This window comes from Lissotriton vulgaris, chromosome 8, assembly GCF_964263255.1.
Source record: "Lissotriton vulgaris chromosome 8, aLisVul1.2, whole genome shotgun sequence".
NCBI lineage: Eukaryota > Metazoa > Chordata > Amphibia > Caudata > Salamandridae > Lissotriton > Lissotriton vulgaris.
Genome location: NC_141696.1, coordinates 53,197,781 through 53,215,508, shown reverse-complemented (window position 1 = coordinate 53,215,508; position 17,728 = coordinate 53,197,781). Strand labels below are relative to the sequence as shown.

Below are 17,728 nucleotides of genomic sequence, written 5' to 3'. Positions count from 1 at the left end.
ACTGATGATACATCTCCAGTCAGCACTAACTCTGTTGCAGGGGTTGGGGTTGTGATAAACGAGAAGAAGTCTTTACTCACTCTAACACACAGGACGGTCTTCCTGGGTTTCATCATAGACTCCACCTCCACTTCTCTAAGTCTTTCCACCCAAAAGGTTGCGAAGATAAGGCACGATCTCCGCCAGATGCTGGCCAAATGGTGCACATCGCTCGCTTGGTGGGCCTTCTCTCCTCCTCAATTCAGGAGTTTTTTCCAGGCCAGTTAAACTATCGAGCATTACAGCATCTGAAGGCGCGGCATCTCAGGAGAGGCCTCCCGTATTTGCAGTCAGTTCCTGTAACGGACCAGGTCGGGGAGAAAATGGAGTGGTGGCTTACCCATATGGAGGCTTGGAACGGAAGAGATATCTTCGATTCCGCCCCGACCTGGTTATAGAGTCAGACGCCAGCCGGTCGGGCGGTGGCGTCCGGCGTGGGGATTTTTCCACAGGCAGAAGTTGGTTACCTCTAAAAAAACACTTGCACATAAACTGCTTAGAGCTCCTGGAGGGGTCGTTTGCGGTCCGGTGTTGGATGAAGGATCGGATCCAGTCCTTAGTCCTTTTAAAAGTGGACAATGTTTCGGCAGTGAGATATATCAACCACATGGCGGGCACCTGGTCCCACGCCCTGGCACATATATCAAAGGAATTTAGGAACTTCTGCCTGGACAATTAGGTTTTGGTAACGGCGGAGTACTTTTCGGGTCAGGAGAACCAAGTGGCTGACTGTCACTCCTGGCCCCTGACAAACTTCAGCATTGGGAAGCTGGACTCTCAAGTTTTGCTGCAGTTGTCCAACAGGTGGGGTCCATTCTCAGTGGACCCCAGTGGTCCGCAGGCAAAAGCCGGACGTAGTCCTGATAACGCCCGCCTGGAAATCTCAAGTATGGTTTCCAGTTCATCTGGAACTTTCTTGGGCTTCTCCAAACTGACTCCCATACTTTTCTCACATTCTGAACAATCCGGACAACGAACAGCGTCAGCTGGTGTCAGAGGTTTCGTTACATCTCATGGGGTGGCAGATTGCAGGCAAAGATGGAAACTCATAGGCCTTTCGAGCCATGATGAGTTCCTGTTATCCAGAGCATGGGCAGACAGCCCAACAAAGCATTACAGGTCTGCCAGGTCGAGATGGGTATGTTGCTGTTTGCGAAGGGAAGTGGATCCTGTGGGATCTAATGTAGTCAGAATCCTCAATTTTCTATTGAAGGGCTGGCATGTCGGTCAATCAATGCCGTTTGTTCTGTTCTTTTAGTGGGCTATGCCCCATCTAATGGTGCGCTAATGGGCGAACACCTGTTTGTTTGTAGGTTGTTTAGGGGGATTCGGTTATTCCATCCCCCTGAACCTCGATATGCGGCACTCTGGGATGTTAATTTGGTATTGAACCTCTTTTTGTCATGGCAGCCAAATTGATTCTTGTCTCGTTAAGAGAATCCAGCAAAATTGACAATTGTACTGTGCCTTGTATCTTGCAGAAGAGTCTCTGATGTGGGGTCCTTGGACATAAAAGCCAGGGTGTTCTCCCCTGATGGAGTGACTTTTACTCTAAGCCGGCACAGCAAGTCGAACACTCGCACAATTTCATATCCTGCTTTCACTGACTGTCCCAAGCTATGCTTGGTCCAATGCCTTAAGGAATATAAAGAGATGACTAAGGTAGTCCACACTCCAGGCAAAAGACAGCTCCTTATTGCTATCATGAAACTGGACAGGGTGAGTACTTCTCCCACAATTGCCCACTCTGTTAGGTGGGTGATGCAGGATGCAGTTATTGATACAAAGGTTTTTGGAGCACATTCATCTAGGGGGGTGTAATGGCCTTGAAAGCTTTTATCCTGGGAGCACGGTTGGAGGATCTTGTGCTTGCAGCGGACTGGTCTTCGGACTCAAATTTTAATAGGGTTACTTTAAACCAGTAGTGAATGTGGCTCAGGTGGTGGTAAGTAAGCTTTGAAATAGCATAATCCTCGCCTCTGGTCGTGACATAGAATAAAAATTTGCCTAGCTTAAGTGAAGGTAAGTTTCAATTCTATTAAGGACACAGTGTTGAGGATTATCCTACCGACACTCAAGTCAGATGCAGACCAACCTGTACTGGTGCAAGTAGTCTGTTTATCATTCCACATGCATTGTCGTTTGGTGTGCTGTTATATGATCTTTACTTATCTGGTTAAACAATACGTTTATACTGATTGACCGATTCTCTCTATTGTTTAGTATGGGTAGATTGGTTATTGATGCAATGCGTCTTTGCAAGAAGTGATGAGTTGACACAGGACACATGAAGAAACCAGTGGGCCTGATCCGTGTGCAGAAAGAGGAGGAGCGGCAGTGACAGAGGACTTTATGGAGCCTGATCAAGGACATTAAAGGACTGTGGATTTTTTGTACTTTTTTCCTAAGTGTTCTGGGAAAAGATGTTTTTGCCTTTAATTGACTGCTGTGTTATGGATTACTGATTAAAGCGAAAAAGTATAAAGCATAGTCCGCGCCTTCGTGTTCTTAATAGAATTGAAACTTACCTTCACTTAAGCTAGGCAAATTTTCATTCCAAAGCCTACTGTTCTGGTGGTTGTTGGCTCCCCCACCTTATTTGGATGTCGCCCTGGAGATGGAGTTGCTCTATAATTTTGGATTTTGCCCGGGCACGCTTGCTAAAAGCAGGAGACCGCCTCTAAGGTGTCATGTTGGATCCAGCACTTGGTGTGATTTGGCAGCCCCCCTCCCCCAATACACCCCATTCAGACTCCACTAACAGGGTTACTCTTTTCATCTGGTGTACAAAGAAGTGGAGATTGCCTTGTCTGGCCTTCGTGGTTATTGTTTCATGAGGGAGTCGCTGACACTCTCTCTCAACTTGTTCCTATGTTGCAAGCATACCAGCCTGACATTGTCCATTAGTTCCATCTGAAGTTTCGTCACTGCCTTGAGTATGGCATCCAGATTTTTGTAGGCACCTTTTGTCTGAACTCAGAGCCTACCTACTTTTCTCTCATGCACAGATGCCAGTACTAGAACCCGTAAACAATAGTCTGCCACTGACTTTTTTCTACAAGTTGGGATTGTTTTTTTTTTTAAGTTTATTTGTCAATTTTGTCAAATACATTCCATAGAAGCACACATACAAGAATGTAAAGCAGCATAATACGAATGAAGTGTATAATACCAAGAACTCCCCCCCTCCCCAGCCCGCCCCAAGCCTAATCCCAGGAAGCAGAAACCTAAATGTGTACCACTCTATAGGGCCGCTTTGAACACTGTTTCTACATATTAATTGAAATGCAACCAGTAAAAGCTGTTACATGGAGTAAGTAAGGAAGAATCCAGTCTCAACAGGTGTCTAGTTCCTGTCTAAGGATTGTATATGAAGATGTAATGCCGCGCTTTCAGAGCTCGCGCCAGTGTCTTTCAGAACAAATCAGGGTGAGCCATCAGATATGCCGTTAATGGGCTCCAGAAGTCCTTAGGGCAGGAGGAAATTGGCAACTCCTCCTCATATGTTTGCAACTGGTCTCTACAGTAAACCAAATCCCTGAGCCACTGCTTGATAGTGGGAGCGGATCTCGATCCCCATCTCTGCGTCACCGCTCTTTTCGCAAACAGTCGAAATCGCAACGATGTGTCTAATGGCTGGCTTTAGACGTTTCACATAACCCAGAAGGCACAACTGAGGCGTACAGTCCACAGGCTCCAACACCACCTCCGACAGAATGCGAGTCACAACAGTCCAAAAGGCTAATACATTTCCACACAGCCATGCAACATGATAAAAGTCAGCATTCGACGCACCACATCGCAAACAATTCGCCGTCTCTCTCAGGCCATACTTGTGAAGTTTCAATGGCGAGTGATATACCTGCTGCAGGTATTTAAAATAAATGATTCTAAGGTTGCAATTGGCTGTAAGCCGGCCTGTGAGCTGGCAGCATGCTGTCCATACCTCCATTGTGATGGGACGTCCCATCGCGGCCTGCCAGCGCTGGCATGATGGGTGATCCTCCAATTCACGTTCCCGCTGGGAAGCGTTATAAAGTCTAGTGATAAGCCCTTTACGGCTTTCCCCCATGAGCACCGCCTGCAGTGCCCTGAGAGCCGTAGGTTCCGCTGGAAAGTCCGGATACGCATCTTGAATAGTTTGGCAGACGCGGACATATGTGACATTGAACATGAACCTTCGCTCTACCCCTCCCTGGGCCTCACCAATGGTTTTAAAGGGGCCCTCCTTATATAGATCCCCTAACCTGACTATGCCTGCTGTTGCAAGCTCTTTCAAAGCAGATGGTTCTCGTGCCGCCGACACTCCCGGATGACACGCGATAGGCAGAAGAGGAGCATACAAATAAGGGAGTTGTGCCCTCGCCACCATCGCACGCAAACACAACCTTAACATCATCTCATACGCCGACACCCAGCTGATACTCTCCCTCATCAAAGACCCAGCCACCGCCAAACAACCTCCAGGAAGGAATGAAAAACGTCGCTGAATGGATGAAACTCAGCCGTCTGAAACTGAACTCAGACAAGATGGAGGTCCCCATCCTCGGACCATCCCCATCTGTCTGGGACGACTCCTGGTGGCCCACAGAGCTGGGCACCCCACCGACACCCACTGACCAAGCACGCAACCTGGGATTCACCCTGGACTCCTCTCTCACGATGACCAAGCAAGTCAACGCCATCTCATCTTCATGCTTCAATACTATGCGCATGCTCCGTAAGATCTTCCGGTGGATCCCTACCGGAACTAGAAAGACGGTCACCCAGGCCCTCGTCACCAGCCGACTAGACTACGGGAACACCCTATACGCAGGAACCACAGTCAAACTTCAGAAAAGACTCCAATGCATTCAGAAAGCATCCGCACGACTCATCCTCGACATTCCCTGCCACAGCCACATATCAGCCCGCCTGAGAGACCTGCACTGGCTCCCCGTCAACAAAAGGATCACGTTCAGGCTTCTCACCCACGCACACAAAGCGCTCGACGACATAGTTCCCGAAACCACAACAACCGCCTCACGTTCTACACTCCATCATGCAAACTCCGCTCCGCCAGCCTCGCCCTCGCCACCGTCCCACGGATCCGCAGAACCACAGCCGGAGGAAGATCATTCTCCTACCTGGCGGCCAAGACGTGGAAATCCCTCCCCGCCCACCTACGACTGACCCAGGACCACCTCACATTCAGCAAACACCTCAAGACCTGGCACTTCGAGCAGTAGCAGCACTCCCCCCTCCCCTCCCCTGCACCTTAAGACCCTCACGGGTGAGTTGCGCGCTCTACAAGTGCATTGATTGATTGATTGATAGGAGCCAGAACCCTCCATGCCCAAGACGTGCACAACGGGGGTTTTATTTCCGTCCTGGCTCCGCCTGAGCCTGCCGACAGAACAATTGGCACGTGTGGTTGAAAGCATTGTGGGAAATGCCAATAATGGGCGAATTGGGTCTGCGCACAGAGGTAATAAAGACGAAGATCAGGGGCCTCGAACCCCCCCCATCATAGGGTTCCACTAGCAGATCCCATCGACATCGGGGTTGTTTCCCACCCCAGGCAAATGTCAGCAGGGTGTGTATCACTTACAACGCATCTTTTACGTCGCATTCCGTTACAACGCAGATTTTACAACGCTGGATCCATTACATCGGATGCCATTACAACGCATGGCATTACATAGCAGATGGTATTACAACGCATACCATTACATCGTAAGTATTGGTAAGTATATAATTTTTTTTTATTTTATTTAATATTATATAATTGATTTAATTATTATTAATTATAGATAAAAATATTTATTTATGTTTTTAAATATTATAAATTAAATATATTAATTTAAGTAATTTTTTAAATAAGTATGAGAATAGGAGTATATGTTTTGGGGTACTGAGGTATATGTTTTGGGTTTGGGTTTTTGGGGTACAGGGGTGTTTTTAGGTTTTAGGGCAGGGTTTGGGTTTTGGGGTACAGGGGTGTTTTTAGGTTTTAGGGCAGGGTTTGGGTTTTTGGGGTACAGGGGTGTTTTTAGGTTTTAGGGCAGGGTTTGGGTTTTGGGGTACAGGGGTGTTTTTAGGTTTTAGGGTAGGGTTTGGGTTTTTGGGGTACAGGGGTGTTTTTAGGTTTTAGGGCAGGGTTTGGGTTTTTGGGGTACAGGGGTGTTTTTAGGTTTTAGGGCAGGGTTTGGGTTTTGGGGTACAGGGGTGTTTTTAGGTTTTAGGGCAGGGTTTGGTTTTTGGGGTATAGGGGTGTTTTTAGGTTTTAGGGCAGGGTTTGGGTTTTGGGGTACAGGGGTGTTTTTAGGTTTTAGGGCAGGGTTTGGTTTTTGGGGTATAGGGGTGTTTTTAGGTTTTAGGGCAGGGTTTGGGCTTTTGGGGTACAGGGGTGTTTTTAGGTTTTAGGGCAGGGTTTGGATTTTGGGGTACAGGGGTGTTTTTAGGTTTTAGGGCAGGGTTTGGGTTTAGGGATAATTAAATTAAAATATATTGACAATTTTTAAATTAATTAAAATATATTTAATAAATTAAATTAATTATAATTTTTTTAATAAATTGAATTAATTATTTTACATTAATTACATTTTTAAATTAAATTAATTAGATTAAATAAATTATTATTATTAATTTAATTTAATTACAATTTTAAAAATATGTACATTATACTAATTTCATTATTTTAATTTATTTAAATTAATTACATTTTTTATTAAAATTACATTTATTAAATAGATATTATTTTATTAAATTAAATTAATGACTAGTTTAAAATGTATTTTAATTAAATTGTTTAAATAAAATTAATTAAATTAACTTAATAACATTTTTTAAAAAAGGTATACTTACCTATACTTACGATGTAATGCCATGCGTTGTAATACCATCTGCTATGTAATGCCATGCGTTGTAATGGCATCCGATGTAATGGATCCCGCGTTGTAAAATCTGCGTTGTAACGGAATGCGACGTAAAATAACGCGTTGTACTGACACCAATCCGTCAGCAGCGCCGACTGCAATGTACAGAAGAGCGCTATATTCAGTTTGATGGGTATGTTGAGAAAGAAGTACAGCATCTTTGGCAAGAATACCATTTTTATCACCGCAATTCTATCTGCCAACGATAAGGGGAGACTTGTCCACCGCTCCGCTTGCTCTGTCATAAGCGTGATGGAGTGCCCATAGTTCTCCTTGATTACTACAGGCGGGTCCCTGTGAACCCACACCCACAAGTACTTCACGGGCTCCGACGTCCAGGCCAATGGAAAGTTAAGGTCAATTTCCCGCGTATGCCTCGTGAATGGAAAAACTACGAACTTGGACCAATTAATGCCGAGTCCGGAAAACCTCTCCAACTGGACATATTCCCTCAGCAGTGGCAATAAGTATATTTAGCTCCCGGACATAGAGTAACATATCATCTGCGTAGAGCGAAACGATCAGTGGTCGTTGCCTAAGCCGCAAAGCAGGCGGAGTTTACGCGCTAGGGGTTCTAGTGCCAAAGAGAAGTGCATGGGCGATAGGGGGCAACCCTGCCTCGTACCCCTCTCTATAGGGAATAAGGGCCAGACCTCACCATTAACCCGCACCCTGGCAACTGGCCCTTTATAAAGAACTCTAAGCCATTGCACGAAAAAGGGCGGGAACCCCATCCTGCTCAGAACCGTGAATGTATATGACCAGTGTACCGAATCAAAGGCTTTGGCTGCATCAAGCAGCACAGCGACCGCCTGGAAATCTGGTTCGAAGTAGTGCAGTGTGGAAAATAACTTGCGCAAGTTGTGCGTAGTAGAGCGATCCTTAACGAAGCCAGACTGATCGATCAATACCAGTAGAGGAATCAGGTTGGAGCCTTGTGGCTTTCATCTTTGCTAATATTTTGGTGTCAATGTCGATAATCGAGAGTGGTCTATAAGAGCCACACTGGTTAGAGAGCTTATCTGGTGTTAGCAGAGTGACCAGCAGGGCCTCCCGGAGCGAAGGTGGCTTGAGCATAGACCTCCAACAACCTCGGTGCTAAGGTCTCCGCGTATACCTTATAAAATTCACTTGGCAGTCCATCAGGCCCGGCAGCTTTACAGGTTGGCAAGGCCATTATGGCTTCCTTCACATCCTCCTCATCGAAGGGTTGCACCAAATACGTAAGGTGAAAATCAGACAGCCACCTCAGCCCACATCATCAAGATAGTCATGCGTCTCCCCAGACGGTGGGGACTCCCTTGCGGCATACAGATCTTTATAGAAGTTCAATACGATATCGCAGATCGCCTCCGTCGTATGGCAAGGCGTACCAGTGTCATCCAGAAGCTCATTAATAGGTTCCTGGCTGCGGGGTTCCACCAACCTCTGGGCAAGGGAACAACCAGGTCTCCCACCCTCCCCATAATATCTAGCTATTCGCCGCCGCGAGCAGTGCCGTAGTTCCTGGTCCACTGTGTCATTGTGTTCTATGACTAATTATTTTATCCGGCTAGTTTATCTGTAGTAGGATCAGCATCAAAGGCACGCTCCAGGTGTGATATGTCAGCTGCTAGCTTCCGTGTCCTACGTCAGATATTGCGCAGGACTCCAGACTGCACCTCTTTACAGGCCCCTCGGATGGTGACCTTAAAGGCCTCCCAGAGGACCCCCGCACTGTCCACCATGCCCTCATTTTCTTTAAAATAATGCTCAACCGCCTCCGCTATAGATTGCTTAAACACTGGGTCCTTTAGCTCCGACGATTGAAGCCTCCACGTAAATTGTGGAGCTTGATATTCCGTTAACCTCATTTCCAGGAGCACTGGGGAATGGTCTGAGAGAGATCGAGCCTCGTGAGAGACCCTCTTGACCCAATGACAAACCTCCCTTGAGAGCAGCCAGAAATCAATGCGGGACCACGAGCCACGTGCCAATGATGCGAAGGTACTCTCCCGTGCATCGGGGTGTCGCATACGCCATATATCATGCACATGTCCCGCATCTATAAGCCCCCACAACAGATCCAACACTCTTTTGGGCATAGCCTTGACAATTCCATGTCTGTCTTTGACAGTGTCCAGATATAAATTAAAATCCCCACCCCAGATAATTTCAGCAAGGGGAAATGACAGTATCCTACGCCACACATCCGGGAAGAACGTTGGGTCATCCACATTAGGCCCATAAACATTCACTAGCAGCACACTTGCTCCGCTCAGCCTGCTGTGCACGATCACAAGCCGTCCACCATCATCCACCTCCGTTCTAATCACAGTAAAAGGGACCCCTTTCTTCACTAAGGTCAACACCCCCTCGCTCGCGAGGAATAGCAGGATGATGCTATTACGCTTGCCCATAGCACACCTTTGTTTTTTGCTGAAGTAGCAGTCAAATGAGTTTCCTGTAGGAAAGCCACACTCACTCCCAATCGGTCTAGACCTGCAAAAACCATCCTGATTTTCCGCTGCGTATAAAGGCCACGTACGTTCAATGTGAGAAATGTAATACTACTGTTCATTACCTGGTTGCAAAAGATTGAGATGTTGAATGATGGAGTCAGAGCAGTGTAACAGCAAGCAGTAGTCAATACGAAATACCACCTCTGACTCCTGAGGCTGAACAAGAAACATTCCCCAAACCCCAATCCAAACCCCTCCAATCCCCAACCCACTTCATCCCCCCAACCTTGCCAAAGCCATCCCAACTCCAAGCCTCGTCCTCCCCTCCCCCCAACAATAGTAAACAGTATATGGGGTACTCCCATACTTGGAGGGTACAGATGCGCGATCCTCCCACAAAGCAGGAGTCGACTGAGCAAACAATAACAAAGACATCACTGCCCAAACCTGTTGACAGTAAAATTTCGGGGAATAAAGGAATGTGTCCCTGAAGTCATGAAATGTCTCAGGCCCTAAACATAGCTAGGCTGTGGCATAGAAGTGGACTAAAGTAAAGTGGGAGACCACTCACAGATCAATACACTACATAATATACAGGAAATCCAAGCGGCCAAGCCCCCACCCCGTTCCAGGGCCACAAAAGGACGAACCTCCCCCCTTAGTAATCATACAACATAGTGGCACTATATACACAAGCAGTGCAGGATCATTGAAACCTGAGAACCACACATAGTCCAACCAGAGTCAGAAAAGTCAACAGTACAACCTACAGTGTATTCGCAAGTGAAGCCGTGGGTGCGCCCGCAGTATCTCACTGCTCCTCCTCATCTGGAGCTTCTGAAGAATCACGCTTCCTGCGTTTCAGTTTTTTGGCGTGATCAATTGCGGCCTTTGGGGAGGAGAAGATCTTATTGTCAGCCACAGCGCCTATACGGAGTCGGGCTGGATACCGCATGGCGTTCAGAATCCCTTCATTCCGCAGGAACTGCTTCACCGCGTTGAACTCCCGCCGTGCAGCTTGGACAGCCACCGTGAAGTCTGGGAAGAAGGCCAACATGTTACCTTGATGCTCAACAGTTCCTTTCTCCCTAGCCAGACGTAAGGTTATGTACCGGTCCCTATAGTTGAGAACCCTACCTATTATGGGGCGGGGGAGGCTCCCGGGACAGGTCGAGCCGCCAAAGACTGGTGTGCCTGTTCCACAGTAAACATGTTGGACAGATGCTCAGTGCCAAATATATCTATAATGAGGTGCTCAATATAGGTTTCCATCCTGCCCACATTTGTAGATTCCAGCAGCCCTGTAATGTGTACATTATTGCGCTGGGACCGCGCCTCCAAGTCCTCATTTTTTGCCTGGATAAGGGAGAGAACCTTTTCCATGTTCAAAGTTTTATCTGAGACTGTTGAGAGGCCATCCTCTGCGGCAGAGACCCTCTGTTCCACCTCCCCCATCCATGCATTCTGTTTCTCCAGCTGGGATGACATATGGTCAAGCCGGTGATTGACAGCGGCCATCGCCCCTTCAATAGACTGCAGGGTACGCTGCATAGCCATCAATGTAGACTCCAATGTGGGGGGTCCATCCAATTGAGCGTCCGCCTTAGAGTCTGAGGCAGCTATCTGCGGAGTCTTGGGAGCCCTCCTGGACTCAAAAGTGAGTTGTGATTGGCCTTTGTCCGTCCGCCCCATAGCTGCTGACCTCGCCGCAAGTGCTGGAGTAGGAGACTGCAGATGACCAGTGAAAAACACGCCCAAGCCTCAACCAAAGAAGTCTCTTGCACCTCAAGACCAGTGGGGCCTCCCCAGCTCCCCACCAGGGCCCAGATTCTACGCAGAAGCGACCCTAAACCTTCATCCAAGCGCAAACAGAGCTGTCTCTCGATACCAGGATACACAGTAGTCTAGATGATCCAGCAATCACCCCAGCTCACAGAGTCACGTGTCCAGGCAGTGCACAAGTCGCAGTGGGTCGCAGTTCGCCCAAACAGAGGAGCACGTGAGGTCCACGAAGGCTGCCATCCCACACAATCACAAAGCGTTTGCGGGAACCCGCGTTAAATCACCACAGTGCAAATGTTTATCTGGTGCAAGCTCCAATGGTATGCAGCGTGTAATGAGCCCCCTACTTGCGGCACCCCATGTTGTGTAGCGGGCCGTCAACGGAGATACCCTTCCATTCAACACCCATCACCGGCCACACAGCCTAGGGATAAAGCGTGGTGGAGCAGAGCTCGAGAAAACACCACACCAGTCTGTCCAAATACCAGACGATATGACTGTTTCCAATAAGCATGCAGCCAGCGACTGTCGCGTTTCAGCCTCCGTCCCCAGTGTCAATACACAACTAATCCATGCCGGAGATTCACGGCCTACCCCTGGTGGTGTGTGCAGGAGACGTTGATTTATCACTGTCGGGGGAGCCAAGCTCGCACAGCAAAATTCCAGGTGCAGTCGTTGCGTGCCCCCTGGCAGGATTCCAAGCCCCCGCTACAGGGCTCCGCCAGCCCGTGCCAGCCGCAGCTCGCAGGGCCAAGCCAAGCGCAAGGCCTGGTCCTCGCTCCGCGGCCCCGGCTGCCACCAGGCCCCGGCCCCACTTACCACCACTAGCACCGGCGGGGACTCGGGGGCTCTAGAATCTATTCAGCGCCTCTCAGGGACTCCGCAGCAAGACCCCAGTTGACTGATTCTCCCTCGCTCAGGCCTTCCGCCCGCCGTCACACTCCAGCCAAGCAGCTCCCTCGCAACATGGAGGCCCCGCGCGGCACTCTCTGTTCTCACTCAGCGCGGGTCCCAACGCTGAATCTCCCCCTTCCGAGGCACCGCAGATCACAGCCCCCATTTCACACAGCCTCTGATGTAGTGATGTGCGTTAGGCCAGTTGCCGGGGCCCTGGAGAGCCGCAAACAGTGTGTGTCGGTTCAGCTGTCAATGAGGCGGCCTTTCCTTATGACAACAGGCTCAGGAATCAGTGTACGCAGGAGATTTTTGGCAGATAGTAACTCGGTCAGGCAGAGCCTCACAGCAGTGCGACCATCTTGCCGTGCGCCCTCTAGCACCCCCCCCAAGTTGGGATTGTTGATGCCTCAGGATACACTTCTTACATAACCCATTCTGCTAGAACAGTGCTGTTTCATCCATCCACTTAGACCCGCTGGAGCAGCTTTCTCCTTTTCATGTTGCCTTCCATGTTCAGTTTCACCCTGGGTATCCATTGAGAAAGTGTGAATATCAGTCCTATTGCTATATTATAGTGCAGATAATAGAACGACATTACTTGCCTAGGGTACAAATTAATTCTGGACAAGTACTAATTGGCATAGTCACACCTTTTAGGAGGTAAGTGGCATAAAGGGTATTTAGCCCATGTTGGGCACAGTGTGGCCTTAAACAACCTACAAGTGGGATTTGAAACGTCTGGTAGACAGCTTTGAGACACTGTAAACAAAGCTTCACTGTGCACGTGTTAAAATTCTGACCAGCACTGAAATCCTCAAAATGGTTCTCCTTGAAAAAAACAGTAGCCTTCCTTCTTCTAGTGACGGGACTTGGGTGGGCGTTACAAACCTAGGGTGCTGTTGAGCTGTTCCCGGTACGTTGCATGCATGTGTGCTGTTTCCGAGCTATTAACTTTATTTGTGCAAGGTTTTATTCTTTCTTGATAGTCACCCGGGCTGTAGAACTGTAGAGTTTTTTTTTTTTAACAAGTACTTGTTTTGTGGTTTTTCCCATATGGAGTGGTGTTTTGCTTGAACTTGTGTTTATCCTAACGATACCAGTAGCTAGTGAAAATCGTTTAAGAAAATGAAGTAGCTTTGTGTTAGCATACTGTGAGCCTAGTGATGTTGTAATAACACAACCATTTAAAATTCTAAAAGATGTGACATAGGAATTTTTAAAGTGAAATCCTGATTGTTTCAAAGAAAGGTTCGATTTTAAAGCCATTTGTTTTTAAATGAAACACGTTTTTTGTTTAATCCTCTTTTCTCTCCCTGTCTAGGATCTGAATATTCCAGTTCTACTGAGACACAGCAGGATCAACCTGAGCATTCTTGGACCGGACGAGCACTGATAAATTAATGCCGGGAAGGAAAATGCCTGTCACTATCCAGGTTTCCAGCAATGATAACACTTCCTGGATGAGTAAAGGGGAAAGCAAGGTAATGCTGAAGGATAGTGATAAGGCAAGCAAAAGGCTCAAAACCTGGGCTCTGGGGAAAGGGATGGTGCTGTGATTTGGTGTACTGTGCTACTATTGCTGTTTTTGAGTGACCCACTTGAGTCTCCCAATCATGAGTCCTGGTCCTTCTTCACACTCAACAGTGGTAATGAAAACAGCGCATTACACTTTGTGCATTTGCATATATATGCTGTGAACACCAAATAGAGGATTTGTAGCTGATAACCAAGGGACATGCGTATAGATTCATCAAAGTCCCCTTTTTCGAGTCTGTATTAGCGATTATTAAGGAATCGCTATTACAGACTCGCAAAACGGGATGCATGTAGAAATCGCAATATTTTTTGCGATTTCTATTGCTTCCTTATTTGCGATTCGCAAATTGCTAATCGCAAATAAGGATGAGATTTCCCATTCATTCCTATGGGCCTAAAGGCCCACAGGAATGAATGGGGAGTCAATTTTTAAAAGGTTCATGAATAGCATTTAAGGAATCTCTAATTGAGATTGCTTAAATGCGATTCTTCGCAATTTAGCGAGTTCTGTAATTGCGATTTTTGCATTTGGGATGATGAATCCCAAATGCAAAAATAGCGCTCGCAAAGGGTCGGATTCTCAAAATCAGGCCCTTTGCGAGCCGATTTTACTTAGATGAATCTGGCCGATGGTCCTGTATAGGATTTGATGGGCTCTGGTGACATCTTAAAACTCAAACTCGAACACTTAAGTTCTTAAATGTAACATGCATCCTAAAATAGCAAGATATAAACCTATTACACAGGACACACGTTAATGTATTTTTTATACTTCATGTTTCTTTTTCATACAATTAGAATGAAAATAGTGATCTTTCAAAACAGAAAAGTATATTTTAATCGAAATACTTAACAATACTGTTTGTAGTAAGAAGAGAAGAAGCTCAATTATTTTGTTAAGAACACAGAGTTTCAGATATAACAGGATTTGATTTATTAAAAACAAATTCTGGCTATAGAATTTAGAGATTATTTACAAGATAGAGATAATAATGGGTCCTGATTGCTGTTAAAATGTCCTGGCTTTGCTGGGGAAAAGCCTTTACCACACAATTCCTTTACCACACATGCCTTTATCAGGTAGGTGCCTTTACGATGCATGGTACGTATATAAGGTAACTGTACATTCATATCTCTATGTATGCATCTATCTATCTATCTATCTATCTATCTATCTATCTATCTATCTATCTATCTATCTATAAATACACACACACACACATATATATATATATATACACACACACACATATATATATATTTATGTATATATATAGATATATATAGATGTAGGCAGTTATTTATTCATATTTTTTAAAACCTTTATTCAGAAAATAAGAAGATACATGCGCAGGCCCACAACCACATGGCCGGCCGCAAAGACAGTAAATAGGAGCAGGAGAAACGTAGGCCAATCAACAATCAGGATATTTCAAGTTATTCCAAACGTGGCTGTGAGGTTCGCAACACAGGATAGGAGGTTTTCATTTTCAAATTTTAGAAGAAGAGTAGGGGCTGCAACAACAAGGACATCACGCCGTACATGAGAAATACACAAAAGAGACGAGGGGGACGTACCCCATTTACAGTCGGAGATAGGCTATGACTACAGCAATGATGTAATCTAGGCAGCCGCGGCGGTAAAACTGGGCAGTAAGCAATACTACAGAAAGCAACAGTACTAAGTATCATCCCAGAAAGCCCACCCCCAAAGAGCAGAGAAACAGAGGCTTGTTGAGATGCCAGAAAAAGAAAAAAGGTGCAAGACCAAGAGACAGCCAACCCTACTAAAGAGGAAGAGCCCCCCCCAAAGCCGGAAAAGAGCAATAGGGACCATAGAACAAAACAAACTAAAATAACTAACCCCCCCCAACACCCGCCACCCTGCACCCCTGTAATGGCTAAGGCCTAACCCACTAACAGCGTGCCTGTCGCCCCGGAACTGCCCCACAGAAGGGAAAAAAGTAAAAGAAGTGGAGGAGGAGAGAAACAGACACACTCCCGGACACCCGGTACCCCCCGCCGGCAGTGACCTCCCCAAGGCCATTATCGTCAAGCAAAGCAAACATTCGGCATTATCACGGGGAGGACAGTCACCAATAAGAAACCCCCCCACCCCACCCCAGGCCCGGTGAGATACTCGGTGCAATCCCGGCAAAAATTAACTGAGCAATCCCAGGAAAGTAGAAGTCAAGTATCACGGGGAGACCTATCGCCAAAATCACAACAAATACGATCAGGAAAAACGTCTCAGGTAGTCCAAAGCAGTGGCGAGGAGCAAGAACAACTCAAAGTCGGAATCAGCCCTGACCAGTGCGAATCCTTTCCGAAGCACGCGCCAACCAAGCAACAGCCGACCAGAGGCAGACAAAACGTCCACCGCAGTCCGAGGCACTGAAGATGGAACAAAGTCCGGACACAAAATGGCGGCCTCCGTTATACAGACGGGCCGGGACGAAGAAAAATGGCAGTCCCCTTCGACAGGACCCTGAGACTCTGCATTGACGATCAGAACCTCCAGCGACGATACTCCATCGGATAGGAAACGTGAAGGGAAGACCAGGCACTGTAACGGGTGAAGGAGAAGTGGGGCCGACTCCCAAATGAGCGAAGTCGGGCTGCCGCTCGGGCACCTTAAGATGGCGGGCCAAATCGCTCGACTGGACCACAAACTGTTGTTCAGGTGTCTCAGCGTCAGTGGCCGGTCGCGAACAAACATCATCCAGCTTTGCCGCCAGGGAGACATATGTGACGGTGAATAGTGAGCGGAGCGCCCCAATCGCTGCCATTACGGAACTCAATGAGTGTGCACTATCCGTCCCCTCCATCCCGGGGCCCAGAGGACGGAGGGGGACACAATCTCCAGCCCACATCGCCGGGCTCCGGGCACACATTCAGGCGATCTCAACAACAGGGGCGCCCCGGACTGGCACGCTCAACACAGTCACCGGCCGTGGGTGCAGCCCGTCAGCCCCCGAACCGGGAAACGAGGGTCAGGCACACAGCCCCCAGCTACGGTGCAGGAGGATCACAGCACGTCACGATGTCTCTTCTACGGCATTCTCCATCATCGAGGTCACCAGTCGAAAGTGCAAAGAATTATTCGAATCCGGAAGACCGGCCACAATCCTGGTCCCACAGCCGATGTTGATCAGTTCCAACTCGGACAGTTCAGGAATCGAGGTCCCGGCGGCAGCCCTGGAGTAGGCCGAAAACGGGACACGACATAACTCCGTCGCCGAATAAGGTAGGAAGTCCAGGACGGCACCGCTGGCATCAGGTAACCTTCATACATCCAGGCATAGGCGTGGGTAGAGGATAAACAACAGGATAGACGAGCCGCCGGCGGAGGTCGGCGGAGCCGGGAGCTTATGCGGCCATCTTGGTTCGCGGCGTAGCTCCTCCCCCCGATGTAGGCAGTTATAATTAGGACTAGTTTCCATAAAAAAAGCAGTTTTTGACTTGCCTATATCTTTGGCTTCGTTGACGAACCTTCATGACATTTTCCCGAAAAAGTGCCCCTGTGATTCTTGTTTCAAAACAACAAGGGGGCCCAGAGAAGTGGACCAGGGACTTCGGGAATCAATATTTTAAACAACAGAGGTCCCTAGAACAAGGATTTATTTCTTAAATGAATAATGACTCAATAGCAACTATATTTTGGGGACATGTCCAGCCGGCCAGAGGTCTAATTTTTACTTGATCAATGATATTAGACAGTTTTAACAAAACTATACAAACAGGGAGGGAGGGAACCAACAGGGGGTTAAGGCACAGCTGACCGTTTGTTACACAAGGAAATGCACAGTGACACAACAAAACAACAAATCATGGGTTACACCTTTACACTTCAATGAACCATTGTTTTGACACGTATAAGGTGCTTTTTAGGTGTCGACGGCGTTTCGATCCATCCATGAGGATATCTGGATCATCATCAGGACATGGGATACATGCCTATAATTGTATTAGCCTGTTTATCACAAAGATTAAGAGGTTATAGGTACGCTCATGGGCAGAAATTAAGGGGTTGTCCAGCCTGGGGAAGATGTTCAGAGTAGTATACAGGGCCGATTTCTAAGGCGCAATGGCAATGGTTTAATCGACGGTGTTAGA

At 47.4% G+C, this 17,728-nt stretch overlaps 1 protein-coding gene across 1 annotated transcript in view; it reads left to right on the top strand.

Moving 5' to 3' along the window:
• The first annotated feature begins 13,476 nt into the window (after nucleotides 1-13,476).
• LOC147693361 (transient receptor potential cation channel subfamily M member 2-like) overlaps nucleotides 13,477-17,728 on the top strand; it is a 1,943,547-nt gene continuing 1,939,295 nt past the window's right edge. The window contains exon 1 of the mRNA XM_086933684.1: nucleotides 13,477-13,557. Within this exon, the coding sequence (XP_086789810.1) occupies nucleotides 13,477-13,557 (81 nt within the window). The remainder of the gene's footprint in view (nucleotides 13,558-17,728) is intronic.